At 38.0% G+C, this 18,659-nt stretch overlaps 1 protein-coding gene across 9 annotated transcripts in view; it reads right to left on the reverse strand.

The window, feature by feature from the left end:
- ERC1 (ELKS/RAB6-interacting/CAST family member 1) overlaps window positions 1–18,659 on the reverse strand; it is a 304,845-nt gene that overhangs the window by 236,503 nt on the left and 49,683 nt on the right. For all 9 annotated transcript variants that reach the window (XM_054188992.1, XM_054188994.1, XM_054188990.1 and 6 more), the window contains exon 3: window positions 3,094–3,510. In XM_054188992.1, coding sequence (XP_054044967.1) covers window positions 3,094–3,510 — 417 coding nt within the window. The remainder of the gene's footprint in view (window positions 1–3,093; window positions 3,511–18,659) is intronic.

The raw sequence follows: 18,659 nt of genomic DNA on the forward strand, positions 1-18,659 counted from the left end.
GGGAGACAGGTTCAAACTCAAAAGAAATGAGGCAGGTTCTTTCTGCAACAGAGAATAGGCCTGTAGAACCACTTATGAAATGATGCTACAGCTGCAAACGTTTACATGGGCTCAAGAAGGCACTGACCATGTACTCAGATGTCAGATTCATGGAGGATACTAAACGCACAAGTCACAAAAAGTTCCAGAAAACCCTCATTTGTAAATAGTTGGGAGGGACAAAATTACAGTGAAGTATCATGTCTTACCCTTTCTGGGGTGTCTGCATATGGTCATTACGTGAAACAGAATGCTGGACTAAAGGGATTGTTGGCCTGAACCAATACAGCTATTCCTTGGTTATGATCTTATCAGAACCACAAGTCTGGGCTCTCTAAGAATTTCCTTTCCTTAGGAAATTATTGCAATCTTTAGTACAATCACAGTAATAGTAATAGCTGAGGAAATCAAGAATTCACGTTTAATTTTCAAGGTCAGACTGCTGGCCACTGTACCTGCACTGTCTGTCTAAGAAATCATCTGATGACCTTGAGTCTCAACACTATTCTTCAAATTACATATAGGCTTCAAAGTGAAAAATGGAGGGACACCTTTTTGCTCCAAGATACAGATATTTATTATTATTCCCAGCAAAGAATTTTACCAGAAGTCTAACACACTTGTAAGTCAGAAACAGTACTAGTGGATTCTGACATCTCAGAATTTGCTTTAGCTAAGATGGTCAAAACTGCTATTAAAGTTTTTCTCAGCTTTTCTAACGTGTTAGGACATGAAGTATAACTGGTGACTTCCCAAGTGCATGCAAATCCCTTTGAGATACTAATGCTTCCTTTAACAGCAGTATTTAAAGAAGAGTTTCGCATGCCTTTTCGGATACTGGGAATGCTAGATATAGAACCATTAAGAAAGTAGATGGATTTCTTCAAGGCAGCTCAAAAATTCCATAGTCAGTATTTGGGGCAGCAAAGGGCTAAAATAATCTAAAACTATGGAAATACAGATAAACACATAATAGATGATTAGCTGAGGAGGGTGATGGAGACACACCTAAGAGGTTCTGCACAGAGTCAACTTCCAAGTGTGGAACAGTAATAGCAAACCTGAACCAGATCCTGCAGAGCACAGCAACTTGGTGCTCAGGAAGTCAGATGCAGTCAACTACAATTCAGCAACATCCCCTGATTTTCTCCAGCCCCCTGGAGCCCCAAACATGAGACCTGATTTTCATGGAGGTAAGCCTGAGCTCAGTTAGCTCAGTCTAGCTCAGAGCTCAAGGACAACACAGAGGCACTAACAAAACCCTTCCTGATGTGACCCAGTTCCACAAGGAAATAATTTGGCATCTCTGCACATGGCATCATGTTTCCAAGGCTACTAGAGTGCTCAGCCTCAAGTCTGGATCTCACACCATATCAGTGGCTTGAGCAACAAATTACAGTATACCCAGCTTACCTTTCTCAATGCATTAGAGCTGGGTGAGCAGCAAGAAGTAATTAATTTTAACATGTCGGATAAATAGCATTTGCACTTTCAAAGTCAGTAAGTCATCTCTACCTTCTCCAGGAAATCTTTTACCATAAAAGCTAGGATTTAAATGATTGATGATTTCCAGATATGTGTGAATGAAACAAGAATTCTTATCTCTCAACATCTACTCATCAGTAGCAGAAACAAAAGTAATTGCATTCCTAAAAAATTACACAGCTCCTGCCAGCTTTTTCATTTATGTTGATGGACTTAAAGCAGAAACAAATGGAAGTCATTTAGGGCTCTCTTCCTGAAATAGATACAAGAATTGGAACAGAATTATCATTGGTTGCTAAATAAAGGAAAAACTGTAGTGTAGAAACTCTGGAATCATATTATCTTCACTCCAGACACTCAAGAGATTACTGCTCTAAAAAAATAAATCTGGCCTAAATCTGGCTCAGAAATGCAGTGGGCTCTAGTTTTCTTACATAAATGCTTGCAAGAGCACAAGTACAATGGGTCAGATCATGGAAACATATGAATAAGAGGTATTAAGAAGTATTTATTTGCTGCAAACACTCATCTCAAAAACCTCTGTGCCAGACCTTGCTTCCCTAGCTTCTTAAGAAAGGGGGCTTAAATCTTGTGTATGCATCAGGCTTTCAAAGAAATGCTGAACCACTAAGTAGTCATGTAATGCCCAAACCAGGTCATTAGATTCATATACACATATTACACACACACATATAGCCATGAATTCATGCATTGAAACTACAGATGTACGTCAAATAATTTTTACAGAAAATCTTATCATTAGTGAATACGTGCATATACATACATACCTGTGTATGTAAACAACACATGCTGAATTACTAGCCTTTTCAAAGTTAATATTAGAATATTTTGGGAGGCTGATTGACAAGAGGAAATGTATTTAACAATATCAAGAAATTTAATGACACTAGGTACACAACAACTCATTTATTTAACTTTATTTTTCTAAGATACTTACATGTAGTCTATATTTTATTATAATTAGTTGAGGATGATTCATAGTGAAGAATGGCTGCCATTGTACTCCTCTAAGGTGCAATACAGACATAAAAATGGTTTTTCTTTTCTGTTTTCAGAGGGATGAGGGGAAGGGGTTACTATGTGTGCAGCAGTGTCCCTTTAAGTAATCTTTTTTTTGGCTGTGCATCCAGGGCAGCTAATAGTTTTATCAAATACCCTTCACAGCAAGACGACTGTTTCCATGGAAACCGTAGAGCAATCATCCATTACTCCTGCAAAGATTTCTCACAGCTCTCTCCTAAATACAGGTAGCTACTTTCTCTCAAACTAAAATAGAAAGGAAGAATGAATTTCATAGTGTGTGTGACACATTCACCTCCAGAGCTTCATATGGAGACTACAGGGAAAGTGGGACCTAAAGCACAGAACACCAGAAAGCACACACAAAGAAGCCATAAAGAAGTTTTAAAACAGGCACAAATTCTATCAAGTCTGTAACGTAAAATACAGCTTATAGAGAGGATGGAAGATTCTTTCCTTACAGTTGTGAAATGGAGAAGAGACAGAAGAGCTTAAGATTGGAGATGAACCCAGAGCTTGGTCACTTACCTCTCTCAGCATGTTGTTTTCTTTTTCCTTCTGTTCGAGAAGGCTCTCCAAGTGGTGCACGTGCATCTCTGCCTCCGCCAACCGTCTTGTTCGCTCATGATCTTCCTCAGTGGCTTTTGCTGACAGACCTTTACTCTGCAGCATCTCCAGCAGCTTTTTGATGGACTCATCACGTGCATTTAAGGTCTGTTTCTGTGTCTCAATACGCAGTTCCATCTCTTCTAAGGTTTTACGTAGCAGGAAGAGTTCCTTGGCCTGGCGTTCATGCTCTGCATGAAGTCGTTGGAAGTTTTCCTCTGTCAGCTCTGCCACAAAGGGCTCACTGGTTCTAGTGCTGCTGTCCTGCTGGAACAGCTGGTTCAGGTCCCGCTGGATCCGAAGCTCATCTTGGAGAGCCTGGATAGTCATCTGCATATGCTAAAAGAATAAATAAATAAAATCAGAGGACTGCCTTCACTGGAGAAATAAAGAGAACAGCATGAGCCACGTCAGTCCTCCTGAACTACCAAATAAGAGGAAACCGCAACATCGACAGACCAACAATGTTTTTTTGAAAGCAGAATTTAGATGGAACTGGGTTAAACTACAGAAATTTCAAGTCCCTCCTTCTATGCCTTGTAGAGGTTGCTTTAAAGTAGAAACCTCTTACTCAGGTGACACTCTCACTCCCACCAACTTGAATGAGTCACTATTTCAAATGGGAAAATGTCAGTAGGCATTCGTCAGTAAGCTGAGAGCTCAAAATATTTTTTTCCCAAATGTTTGCCTACCCTATAGAAGAATTCTGCGTAAGAAGTCCTAGACTAGAATTACTATCTTGACAATGCAGAGGGACATATGACTATTAGAATTTACATACCACCTAATAAAATGTAATCAGCCACGATGGCTACCAAGATCTTCTGTACTAACACTACACATAGCACAGATTTCCCAGTTGACTTACAGAAGAAACTTCAGCATGTCAGGAAGAACTACAACTTTAGAAAATGAGATATATGCTGGCTGGGGAGAAGGGTCACATCATACAATTTTATGCATGAGGATTTTGGTGAATGTGAAGTCAAGGAAATGATCATCAGTAATCTGTGGTTGTGAAAGACAAAAAATCCTGTCTCAATGACTGTGAATACAGTGGGTTAATATAGTGGGATAATACAGGCGAAGCACAGTTTGCCTAGAAAAACGTTCTCACTTCATATTTAGATAAACATTTGTTTTCTTCTCTGCAAGACAGTATAAAGATAATAATGGAGAAGTACTAACACACTGAACAAAGATCTGATTACCAAGGAAGAGATATGCACCGAATGATACACCTCTGCTCCCTTAAGACTGGCAGATGTGGTTACAATTTAGTCTGCATGTGAACAAGTCAGATGGACTGGTCCCTGGGGTCTACCTTCGTATTACAAAAATGTGTCTGCAATACAGCTCTTTCCAGTATTCACTAGGACTAAAGTACTATTGGTTAGTATTAGTTGTAATCTACTATCAAGCTTGACTCAGGAGACACATTGTTAAGGTCTGTAATGTAAAGATTACAATTAATATGCCAAATTAGTATGTTTCACATTAATAAAAGTACTTCATTTCACTCAAATATCTGTGAAAAGAAGAGATGTAAAAAGACGTAAAAAGATTTGGGGTTAAGTATTACATCAAGAATATATTTATCACAATTCTTAAGTAAAATTCCTTGGAGCTGTCTGGAAATGGTCCTGGGTAACCAGCTCTAGGTGGCCCTGCTTAAGCAGGGGAGTTGGACCAGCTGACCTCAGAGGTCTATTGCAACCATCCTGTTATTCTATGAAAAGACAATAGACAGAGGATAGTACTTGCAGCACAGTTACCTACCTTTAACCTGTTAACAGTCAGTTTGGTTGCATAGAATGGTGCATAATGGCAGTTCAACCCCATTTTCTTTACAAAGGCCAGTACTTTAGACTGAGTACTTCCCCTCCTTTTGTCTTCTGGCCTAAGAAGAGCTTTTCAAAACTAAAGGTGATGTTTCACAATTAGGTCACCTAAATCCCCACTGCCGCTAAAAGGAACAGCCCAGCTCTCTGTCCTTCCTTAGGTGGCTGGCACTGACAACCGCATCAAAACTTCACCTGGCTGAAAATCAGCCCCATCAAAACCAAAAAAACGTCTCTCCAGACAGATCTCTGATCCAGCTGACAGTGTGACTACACCAGTGCTGATCGTGGTGCGCAAAGCAGGGGTGGGAATGTGCGGTCAAGGAGTTGGTGGAGAAGGAAATGGAACCAATCCTTTACAGCATCAGCATAAACTGAAATCAGCTTAAATGCATAGCTTCATGATTGATTTAAGATGCTGTAATTGTCTTTTCTTCTATTTCAATAACACAATACTTGGCAGTTACTAATTCTGTTAATCTAAAACTACTCTTCAGGTTATAGAATTTGCGTGATAACATAGGACAGGTATATTAGGTAAAGGGATGATTAATTACACTGTTCTGAAAGGTAATTCTGTTTATATATTGGTGGATGCTCACATTTATTTTCAAGTCAGCATTTAGTAGTATAAAAGAAGAGAAATATCTGAAGGAAATCAATATGGATTTCAAAAATGGTTTTAGAAATCACTGTTTGTTTGTGTTTGGTTTTTTTAAATTTCAATTTTCATTTATTGTCATTTCTTCAAACCACCATCAAAGTGAGAATGTCAGACAACCTCCAAGCCTTAAAAGTGAGGCACTACCACAAACATGCCAGTGTTTGTGGTACAAACCACATTCGTACATCAGTTGCATTAGCAAATGCTGACCAAGCTGTAAGAGAAAATTTACTGCAGTCAGGAAAACGTTTGCCTCCTCTGTACCAATAAAGTGAGTAGGACTACAACAGCAGTAGTGAGAGAATATCCTTAGATTTCGTTAAAATTAAACAATAACCTCAACTAGATATAACTTTACAATTCCACACATGAGTTAATTCCATTTGTATTTGAGAAGCCCTACTTTTCCACAGCCCAGCTGTATGTTGTTCCTCCAGCTAACAAACAAATTCCCACATGCTTCCACCTGCCTCTCCACATACAGCCATTTCAGCATTTCCTTTCTCCCAGGCAAGAAAAGAGCTTCTTCCGAACGACCACATCATCTACTAAATGAAATTACTTCCTCTACTCAGTGTTGTCTCAGAATCAAACTTGGGTTATTTATAAACATCAATGGACTAAATCACCACAACTAAATTCCCGCATTTTTACCATTTCATCTGCTGTGAAATCTCATTTCAGGTTACATAGGCAAAAATTGTGTCTCAGACCCACAGAAATTATTTCCCCCAAAGTTGGAAAAACCCCCATGCAACTTTTGGGTCAAAGAACCAAACTCAATCACACAATTCAAAAATATGGTATGAAATAAAATTTAATACCAATGACATAAATGGTCAGCAACTGCTTTGAATTCAGTTTCCCAGGAAAAATAAAGAGGTGGGACTTGAGGAAAGGTTAGGACCAAGCTTATGAATTACTATCACTGTTCTCTGAAATGCTCACCTGAGAACAAACTTCATTACGTGCAAGGTAACCAGAAAACACGCCATAGAAAATTGTTCTCTGCTTGTGTCACCCACTCCTTGCCAACATGCAAGATGTATGCAAGATGGGTTCTTTTCTCTGCTTTCCAAAAAACTTTTGTCTTTCAGAATAATGGAATAATACCCTTTATTAAATGGCATCATAAATAAACTACTTTTTCAGTTAATACAGCTCTTCTGTATCATTTCAAAGGAAACATCCTTTTTACTCTGAGGAGCAGGCAAGTCTTAACTAACTTCTCATCCTTTCTTAGACTTTTAAATCAGTGACTGTCACAGAAAGGCAGTATTTTCCAAGTTCATGCGATACTAGCCACCGACGCTCAATCCTATTTCTAGGACTTGACTCGAGGCCTCAATCAAATTTGGAATATACTGTTGAAATTGTCTTATCTAGTAAAAAACTTTTAATACCACTGAGCTTGGTTATGTCATACTCTGCTGAATAAGTACCAATCACGATTTTCTTAAATAGCTTAATAAAGGTAACATAATTAAAGTCAATGCAATTACGTTGAACCTGTACTTTGCTTGAAGCTTATTGCTCGGTCCTTGACGTTGAGGATTCCCTGCTTTCTAAAGCAATGAAAATTGGTCTTTAAGCCTCACTACAAATTATAACTACACCTGCAAATCACGAAGATATTTTTGTGAGCACAGTTCTCTAGTAAGTCTCTTGCTGCCTATGCCTAATGTAATTTTCTCTTGACAAAGCTAAGCCCCTTCAGGCCCACCTCAAATGCAAATCCTAGAAGGGCAAGGTGCAAACACAACCTCTTACAAGGGTATTCCTCTGCCTGTATTACTTCCACGGAGCAATTTAAAACTGGGCTCTACGGAGGGACAGAGTGTGCCTTTCATCAAGCAGCACAAAATTTACATCTGCAAGTAGGAGAACATGATTCAATCTTCGCCTCCACCTAATGGGATTCAAATTCACATTTCCCATACCTTGGCAGATTGGTTAGATGAGTTTCCAACCTACAGTATGACTACAGCCAACGATACGGAAGTTCCTTATATTTGGTTCACAAAGCAGTCCTGTTGTTGCAGTCTCAGGATAATGCAATGTACCTATTGCTACACTGGTGAGTTTGGGAACTTTGCTGCAGGCAGCTCTTTTCATCTCTCCCTGTTGAAGCTTTTCCATTTTGCATGAAATATTTAAAGATTCAGTAGGCCTGACAGAAAATACTGAAGAGAGCACAGCTTCTCATTCTAATTGGTAGAACACATAAGAACAGAAAGACCTGAATAGCAGCAGTTCCAATTAACTTAAATGTTTATCATCTTACCATTCCAAAGGAAGTGGGGAATGTGCAATTTAACATAGACAGAAAAAGGAATTTAATTGATACTCTACACCCAAGGCCTGTATTCTAACCCTACCTTTTAGATCAAAAGGAGGCAGCCATTGCTACTAGCATGACTTTCAAAGAAAGGATTAAATTGTGACACGCTTTTTGAAGAAACGATTTCCACACTCATCTTTGCAAGACAGGTCGACCTACCAAGCTACGGTGTTTAAGATTCCAACACGCATTTGTCCATTTGTTTTTGGTTTGCTGATTTAGGCTATTCACACTGCAGATACAGTCTTTGCAACTACCGTAATCAGATACATAATTCATCCTATACTTTATTCAAGAAGTCTAAATGCTTAAATTATATCTGTGAGCTCTGCAACAGAGGCAAGGCACCTAGGCACAGAACACTTCTGTAGTTAAGTTCTCCTTAATCTCCTGGATTTAAACTCTAAGTAGGTTAACCAGGGAAATTAATTTTTGGAATACCAAGAAAAAATTCAGTATGTTCAAGAGATGCCTGTCAACAATCAGCAAAAAGGAAGAGAAGAACCCAGCAACAAGGGAAAACATAACATGCAATTATATGACACTGTGTCACCGATGTGTGCCACAATGAGGTGGGAAGCATTGTTATATCATGCAAAACTCAACAGCTTAAAAAAATAATTCTTTTACACTGGGAGAACATTGAAGACTGTCATATTCACGAGCAAGAGAATACGGGGTGATGGAAAGGACAGGGAGAAAAAGAGAGTTCCTACTAGAATACTTGGTGCTGTGTTAGAAGAGCTTCAGCCTGGGGGATAAAGGTTCAAGCTCTTCCTCGTCATCTTCATACATCCCAAATGAGGCTCCAGTCAGTAGACAATAAGCTGTTCTCAGGCGGATCTCTAACAAGATAATCTTCCAGAAGGGACTGAGAGAGATTCTGCTTTGTATAAATATCTGAATACTGACTGACTTAGGAATTTAAACCCACATCTCTCACATCTCAGTGCCATAAAGGGAAGATGAATCTTGGTTCAAGGTCTTTGTCTGAATTAGCCAAGATGTCCCTTGGCATCTCCCAGTAAGCATCTCTGACCAAGTCTATTTCCTGCTCAGAGGTTGAACTCATCTCACTCTTCTCTAATTTTTAATCAGAAATTCCACTCCAGAGGGAAGAATTTTTTTCCTAACAAAAGTTTGGCTGAAATCAGCAGATTTCAATAAAAGTTTCTTATAAAAACATTATTGACAAACTTAGCTACTGAGAATCTCCTGATTACTTCCACTGTTAACCCACAACACCAGTACATCCTGTACTGAATGACAGCTTTAGGATGTGTATGTATTTGGCGGTTTTCTGCAAATCTACTCAGTGATCAAGCTGTTCTTCATGTAGAAAACAGTAAGTGCTTGGAAAGACATAGGACAGGTTTGCATTTTTTATAACATAACACGTATTTCTTCTTCAGGATCCAACCCAGGGATAAAGGAAAAATTAAAAGAGAGAGACATATGTAATGAGCTAATTGACCAGAAACTAGGTTTCTGAAGATGCCTGCTTACAGCTAATCTCTTATTCAGCCAACTGTTTTTAAAGTTGGGAAAGAAAGACAACCCTTCATCTACAAAAGCCCTTCCAGGTCTAAAATGGAGGTATTTACAGTACCTACAAACACTGCCTTACTTTTGTGTTTAGATCATCATGACAACTCTGGAAAGAAAAGATACAATAATTACGATACATTTTATGTCAGAAGGATGACTTAGTAAGGTCTACCCTCAAATGTAGGATACCAGAAAGCGACAGAACTTAACAGGTGCCAGCAAATTTGCATGCACAATCACAAACTTGCATTATGACGACTTCTCTTACGATCTTCACAATGAAAGTGTTTCAAACATTTCTAAGAGGATGAACCACATTAGCCTCAGAAGAGATCACATGCTAAAAGCTAGAATAGGATTTGGTCACTATAGGAAATAATTCTCTCCCATTCTCAAAGAGTTAATGTTTTGGCAGTGTTTCTGGGAAATAGATTCTGCTGAATGCACCGCAGAAGCAAAGGCCTGGCTGTCTGAGGGAGTCCCTGCTGACATTCAGCTGCAGCCCACGCAAAGAAACTGAAAAAAGGGCTAATGTCAGGTGTCCAGCAGGGCTGTGATGAAGCAGAACTTGCTGATTCCAGAAATGCTACATATTCCCTGTAAGATGGATCAGGGGCTTCAAAACCCTGATTTAAATGGAAATGAATGGGTGAATGTTATAATGTTTAGCTTAGATAGAAAATACAGCTATGATTTTAATAGGATTTAATTTGTGAGAGTCAAAGAAAGAGACTTGTATTTTAAAGACAACCATACATTGCATTATCTCTGAGACAGCAGAAGGGCAAGATAGTAAAAAAGCACTGTAGATAAAGAGCTTAAGTTGTCAGTAATACATTTGTCAGCTGAACTAGAGTCACACAAAATGACTCATTTGGTTTAAGGGGGCAGTGTGCAGCAGCCTAATACCTTCGCCCCTGTCTGTAGAAAGAAACCAAAACACCTAGAAGCAACCCAGCAGGAATGAATTTTAACTCCCGAAGTAAGTAGATCAGAAATCTAATAAACCTGTAGCCACAGAAGAACCAAAACTGCAATGCAATCACCTCATACTAAACGTACAGGTACCTCCATAAAAAGGGCTGAAAGATAAAGCAAAATAAATGCAGTACACCAGTTATTCAGTGGTAAATGTCCACACGAAAGATTATACCTACATGAAGCAGCTTATCTTACAAAGAAAAAATGTAAGCTATTTATATTTTCAAGGAATAAAGCATGTATATGGGCGGTTTCTATAGAATACCTGATGAACAGTAAAAATATTCTGAAGAAATTTGTGCACTTACCCGTGTGATAAGAATAAAAATTCTGATTAAGCCCAGGCAAACCTAGTAAACTTCTGAAAAGCATCAGTTTATCTACCGGGGTTTAACTATTAATATAATTCTGACAATTTTGGGTCTTCCTAAGGGATGAACCAATTTGAGCTCCATGGCAGATATCACAAATGATCTAGTAGGCAATAGAAGACAAAGGAAAATTATTTCTGAAGTCATACCAATTACAACAGCTACTACGTGTCTATATTTCCAAAGGTACATCTACATTAGCAGTTTAGTGTGCTTCAAAAGCTTTTTCTCATGCAAATCTTCCCAGCATCTACACGACACACACTTTGAGTGTCAACATGGTACGATCCTGGAGTGCAGAAACTGGATTCTTTTAAGCGCCCCTCATCTTTCTCGAGAATAGGCATGTTGGGATTAGGGCAAATGTTTAGAATTTCTCATCAGAATCAACAATTTCCATACTGATTTTAACCTCTTTTTCCCACTAGGCTTTCCAAATTGGGTTAGCATTACACTACTTAAATATCATGTTTTATTTATATACAAATATGAGCTTTGATTATTTGCTCTTATTCTGCTAAAGAAACAAGAGTCCTTGCATATATGCAGTTTCACACATTGCAGTAAGATAATTCTGTCTCCCCTGTCTGTCAAACACAAACTTGTTTTGTCACAAACTGTGTTGATAAAATGGATCCTCATGCAAGAGGTTTCTGTAAAAAAAAAGCCAACACACAAACTTCAGACTGATCTATATTCATTCAGGCCAGCCATGATAGAACTTGTAGAATTTAATCTTATGTGATTCTGCATGTGTATACAACACACCCAGTTTCATCCACAGTGTAGATTACTTATAAACATTGCATTCGTGGAAAAACTGTTTAAGTGCCAGATTCAGCTTTTGTGAACCTCTCATCCCATGAAAGTAATTAGAAATTATTATGGTACTTGAGGGAAAGAGAATTTTAACATTTACATATATATTAATGTCTAATGTTTTCAAACTAATAGCATCTTTATGAAACACGACTCATTTTATTAATAGATAAGGATCTTTTCTGCAAAAACATATTCTTATTAGTCACCTCTATTAGGGAGGTCAGCAAATACATCTTTCCATTAGCTAATACGAGGAATCAATTCAAGATAAGAGGTGCTCTGCTACACAACCTTTGGTCTTGTGTTCAGTATTTTCCAAGACATAAGCATACATCAACACTACGTTCTAAAAAGGAAAAATAGCTGATGACCGATAATGAAAGAGTACTATACAAAAATCAATGCACAAGACAGCTGTTGACTACTTTATTCACATCACCTTCCCCATGCCACACCCAGCCCACTCTCCCCAGTGTAAACCTTCATCTGTGCTAGTTGGTTGGCAGAGATTGCAGTATAAATCTCAGTGCACACATCCATGGGTCCCACAAGAATATTTTGACCAAAATATTTTGAATAACTGCATCTGTATTCACAAACCCTATACCTCTCATGTAAGGGCATAGGAGTAGGCCTGATTTTCAAAGCTTTTTGAATACTTCAAGGTTGTGACTGCTGAGGACTTCAGAAACAATTACAAGGTAGGCTGTGATACATAAATTGGTAATATTTCAGAGAATTAGTTTTAATATAAAACAGTAAGCTTTTCAACTTCTGCTTGCCCGCGGCAACACAATACTTTGTTCTTCCTGTCAATCTGGAATGCAGCCTAGTGGCATCCTTCACTTGCAAGCAATAGTGGCAGATCTCATGAGCTACCTGATGCTCAGAGACTATGGATTGATGACCACAGCAGTAAGTGTTCTTTCCAAACTTGCACCTCCAGAAATTGAGTTACTGTCCAGATAAGACATCAAGAGCCCAATATTCAGTGCTCAGCTGAAGAAATTAATTATTTGCTAGCCCTGTCAGACTGAACTATAAAACCTGGACAGTGGCTCACTAGAAATCTGAAAACACTGACATTTACTGGTGTTTTGTTTGTTGGCTTTTTTTAAGACATTTTCTTGAGCAAGAAAAGCATCAGATGACCAGTTACGGCTATAAATGTGAGAAGACTGCACAAAGGACTCGATCCTGTCAAGTAATAGAACTGGTGACATTCAGGGTCTTCATAAACAACATATGGCTGTACTGTGACACATGGAATGTTCTTGCCAATGGAGTCATTGCACAATGTTCAACCAAGATAGTGAGATAACCAACAGCAAAAACTAGCTGCAGCCTCTCAGCTGCGTAGATCATGTGTAGAATGAGGCTTTGTCAGCCTGCTTATAAGTTTTCTTGTGCTGATTACATGGTAACCTTGCAAGAAAAAAGTCATGTTAGGGAGATGACTACAGAGTGCGGAGGCCCTGTATGCCCAACACCTCATGCCACTGTTTTACAGCAGATGAGACCAATTTGGCTATGCCATGCTAATACTTTGATTCTTGGTTAACTTGTTCATAGTCTCTCCAATATGACTTCCTAACTGCTTTCTATCCCATACCTAATTGTAAGCATTGCATCTTCTCACATTTGCTATATCATCAATTCTTCAGGGAAAATAAAACAAGTTTCCTGGAAAAGCATTTGCATGTGGTTTTATTGGTTTAAGCCGCCATAAAGAACAACTGCAGACTTTCATACTCAATTGACCCAAAATCCCAAAGGCCTAAAATGATAGCAACAAGAGCAGTACTCAGGTACATTATCAGCCACTGGAGGGGACTATAATTTGTGCACTGCTCTGCACAGAAAAAAAACAAACCGAAACATAACCTCATTCATTGTCCCTTCTTGAAGTTAAAAGTGTGAGCCTTTTTAGAGTTATCAATGCACAGCAGTCAGCCACAACGTCAGGAATCATTTTAAGTCTATCTTGCAAGATTAGGGCTTCACACAAGCAAGTCAAGTTCTTGCCAAATGGAAGATGTGCATCCCTTCCACCTTCATAACTTTTCTCATTTTCTTTGAAATGTAAGGAAGAAGAAAATAGAAATCCATTTTTAACAAAACTTACAATAGCAGCAACCAAGAGTGAGACTCCATCAAACCTGTGGCTTTTTGACATGATACATGTTACCTTCTCAGCTCTCTGCCATGAAATATTGGCTACACTCACAAAGGAACAGACTTGAAAATGCTTTTTTCTGGATACATCAAGCTTCTTATGCTGAGTATAGTTTTGGGAAGACAGGCAGATCAAATGCATTACTGGAATTTCAGGATAAATTTAGAATACGGATGCAGCAATCACTGTCCTGTGAAAAAACATGTAAAAAACCTCTGATCAAGATGTTCTGGCGCTCACCCTCATGCTGAAATGACAGCAGCACCTTTAACAGCAAAGCAGAACACAGCGCATTACACCAAGTTTTAAAGGAGCTTTCTGTGATCTTTATGAGGTAACAGAATACTCCCTTGACAGAGTTCAAGCAAAAAATGACAGGAAAGCATGAAGAGGAACTTGGATAGCTCTGGAAACAAGGAGGCCTAGCACAACCTAACTGAATAGGAGGCATTCAAATTTCTGCTAGTTGCACCATGATAGTGATAGATGCTAGGTTCACGTGTTGCTTTGGAAGTACAAAGTCAAAGATTTTCATTATGAAAATCTTTACTAGATCCTAGAATGTGATAAAAATACCTAAGCACAAAGTTTTTCCATTCAAAAGAGTGGTTCTTCCCTGCAGACATTTTTCTGCTAGGTACAAGAATTTTCAAAGCAAGAGGCAATTCCCTCTGGCAGCAGTGCTCAGTCACCCAATGCTCAAGCCACCAGGTGCAGTAAGTTGGGTTCTTAGTATTCAACAGAAATGCATCCGATCAAAAGATGAATCAGACAAGCTAAAATGGGTAACTGCAATAGGACTGACAGCTAGAATGACTTTCGTCAGTGAAAAAATGTGTCTAACCTTGCACATCACTCTAGTAATCAAGGCAATAGACAGAAGAACATAAAAGAGATCTGAGATCATTGTAATAAATATAAAACTATGTAACAGAGAATAGTCCTGCATTGCCCATGGATCAAAATGGACAGTTGGTATAGACTGTGTTGGTGAAATCATTTAGGTTAAATCTCTCACTGAACGAATATTGGCTCTTAATAAATCTTTTCAGGAACTACCTACTCATGAATCATTACTACATGGTCATTCAAGCAGTATGTCATGCTGTTAGGCTTCTTGCAGAGCAATGACTGATCTGCCTTACTTCTTTATACACCAGACTGAGAATAGGTAACTGTTCAAGAGCTACAAAAATACAGTTAAATGGATAGAAATGTTGTACAATACAGTCTTTTGGTTCTGGTTGAAATGCATTTACTTGTAACCAAGTGCTCTGCATTTAAAAATTATTCAGAGAAGCATCTTAATCTGTTGATATATCTGTATGAACAACTGTCAAGACAGAAAGGAGAATGGAAATCCCTGTTGTGAGTTCAAGGCACCAATCCACCAACTCTAGCAAGAGCTTAAGCACAGCACAAGTGTCTGAACACAGATATTAATTTCAGAGCAACATGTTTTATAAGAGTCTGTTAATTCAGAACTAAATAAAAAACTAAAAGGGCTTGTAGCATTGAAAATCTGGAAAGCTCATTTGTCTAGTGTTATGCATTTTATTTCAGGGAGACGGAACAAGGTGGCTTCTGAAGCCTCAAATTCTCCTCATCTGTTGGGTGTGTTCTGGGACACCCTCTTTCTAATCCAGCTAAGTGCAAGGCTGAAGGGACAATGACAATACTTACCTAAATGCAAAGTTTAAGGCACACTTGAAAACAACTTGCTGTGCTTTCCCTGAGAAATAATCCCATATGCCCCCTCTCCCCCACCCCCTTTCTCATAGCTTTTGCAGACATTACTCATTAGTCAGGAAACAGACCAAAAGTTAAATGCAGCAGACATTAGCTCTTTTTTCACTCAAACAGATGCCTAGATGAGCTTTACTAGACAGAAGACTTGTACACCTAATCAACAGAAACCCTGAACATATTACTAAGAAACCATCCCACAATCCTGAATTTCCTAATCCTTGCATTCCTTTCAGATTTCACCTAACATTAACATACGTTTTACTCATCATTAAAACAGTCTGTTGGTAACACTGCTTTGAGATACTTTTGCTACAGAGATTGTCAGCAGACAATTTACAAACTCAGGACTAAAATGAAGTGCCCCGAATTCTTGAACTACACACTAGTCCAACAAACGGAAAGCAGAAACCCATCATGTCCCCAAATTTGTCTCTGTTCCTAGCTATGCACACAAAAGATTTCTACAATTTTATCTTTTTCTAGCATTTATTTCAAATTATCCAATTTTCACAAAAGAACACCTTTTTTGTCTGTACTTTAAGTTTCATACATTATCTACCTTAGTTATATCATTCTTTTTAACTCATCTGCATCCCTATATCACAAAGTAAAAGCCACTTTTGAAGTTCAGCATTCCACTGCAGTCGTGGTTTTAGCGTTGGGTTTTTTTGGTCACAGTTAGTAATTTGTTCATTTTTTTATTCTGATACTGTTTTCTGAGAAAAACCTCATTAAAAATCCTGATATACAACATTCAATAATTGTAAAACGACACCATGATATACCACTCTCAAAATAAAACCACATTATAGGATTAGTTTTACAAGGAAAGGGCAGAGCAGCTCCTCTTGATTACCCTACCACAAACAATTCAAGGGAAGAAAAAAAAAAAATATCAGTGGCAGTTTAGCTGTTTTCATTTAAGTGATAGTAGTTGGAAAAACAGCCAGTTATTCAATGACTTCAAATAGAACATTATGCAGAATAGGTGAAAAAAAGCTTTAAAAAAATCAATACTTGAACCAGTGAAGAATGATTTATAAACTCAAACCACAGCTACTGTCAGAAGAATGAAATATATATAATAGAGGACTAAAACCATACAAATGTAACCTTTCCTTAGTCAAGATTAAAATAAAATAATTTTTAAAAAAAGCTCTGGAGAACAGCTAAGCAAATGACGCAATCAAATTTCTTTTAGTCAAAAATCACAATCATATCACTTTCCCACCATTGCTTTCCTCGAACCTAGATTATCAATCCTTCAGGCAGCAACTGCCATTTTGGTGTTGTATGTACTGGTGTTAACAACCAGAATAATACAACACCAACCCTTAAACACAACTACAAATAAATAGTGAATCAAACTGTTAAAGCAGAAAAGGATTGAGAACGATAAGTAATGAATGAATAACGGCTTTCATGAAAGCATTACTGTTCTCATAGTCTAAAGGTCTGAGCAGGAGTTTTGTATGGAGAGGTGATAACTCTACCAGCTGATAAACAAAAAACAGCTTTCAACATACTAGTACTTCTTTAGGCTTTGCTGGTTTTGTATTAAATCTTTGAAACCATATAGAAGCAAATAACAAATACAGTGAATTAATCTTGATTATGTACTTTAAAACCAATATTTTATCTAGTCTATGATTTTCAGATTTCAGTATTGGTTTACTGCATATTATATTTTTCCCATGTCATGCCCACTTCTATCTCCTCACTATCCCACAGACAATTCTCTCACAGGTGTTAGTTACTGTAATGAACTCCCTCCATAATATCCCCCTCCTTATCTACAGCGACCAGACAGATTTTTTTCTACTGAAACTGAGTACCATTACTCAGTGCAAAATTTCTCAATTTGTTCTCAACTTGAAAGTTACTGCTTCTCCCCCTTTTCCTCCCATAAAAAGAGGTTGTGAGTCCAAAAGTTTGTTTGCTCTTCTCTTGGCTACATCATTTAATCTAGGAAAATGTTTTATTTTTCTACAAGCCTTGCTGTGGCAATCAGCCTCTCCTTGGAGATGTTTTTTCCTGATGCAGATCATCAGAATATTTTATTGTACTCTGAAAAAGTTGTACTACAGTAACACAGACACGAGTAGTACAACTTTATTACAATCTCTAGTATCCATTTTAAAGTAAATACAATAATTCAATGCTGTTGCTAATACGAGGTTTCTTGCTGAGTTCTCTTAGGAAAAATAAAAAATTTCCTTGAAACAAATCTGTGTATTACTGATATAACAATGAAGTAACAAGTAGACATAATGGCACCTAGACACTAAACATACCTTAATTTTCCCAGAAGACAGTCTGACAGCCTTACTAGAACATCTGATAATTTATTTTGGGGAAGAATTTAACCCTCCAAATCTATTTGGATCATTCTCCTTGCAGCAGAATTACCCATGACTCACTGTTGACACCAGGCAGTGGCGTGATACAATAACCTTCCTGTGCTTCTCAACTGCTAGGACTGGCAGTGACTCACCAGCAACTTCACTCAGGCCAAGATTTCCTGTGATGCAGGCTTCTATGTGCACCACTTCTTCAGCAGCCTTGCTTACCCTCTGTCTCACACATCCAACATCCACAACCAGGTAATAGAGATGATGCCCCATATCTTGCCATTATTACATAAAAGCAACACTTGTATCCAAACAAAAGCTTTGGATACATACTAATACTACTAAAATAAATGAAAAATATCATTCAAATCTCCAAAAAGACTAAGACATTTATGGATGCTCTTATTTCTCTCCTTTTCCATAGCAAATTCTGTATTAGGGACCATAGTTCAAAAGGTAAACGCTTGTCTTAACCAACTGCATTTAAGGTTTTCAATGAAAAGTTTCAGAGTTTCAACTTTTTATTGGTTTGTCTACTCTAAAGATATTTTCAGTGATAGGAATATATCATGAACAATAAGTCACTAAAAATAAACAGCTATGCTGCTACAGTGTCTTAAAGGAAAAAGTAAATATTCTTGGTA

Source organism: Rissa tridactyla, chromosome 1, assembly GCF_028500815.1.
Source record: "Rissa tridactyla isolate bRisTri1 chromosome 1, bRisTri1.patW.cur.20221130, whole genome shotgun sequence".
NCBI classification, from domain to species: domain Eukaryota; kingdom Metazoa; phylum Chordata; class Aves; order Charadriiformes; family Laridae; genus Rissa; species Rissa tridactyla.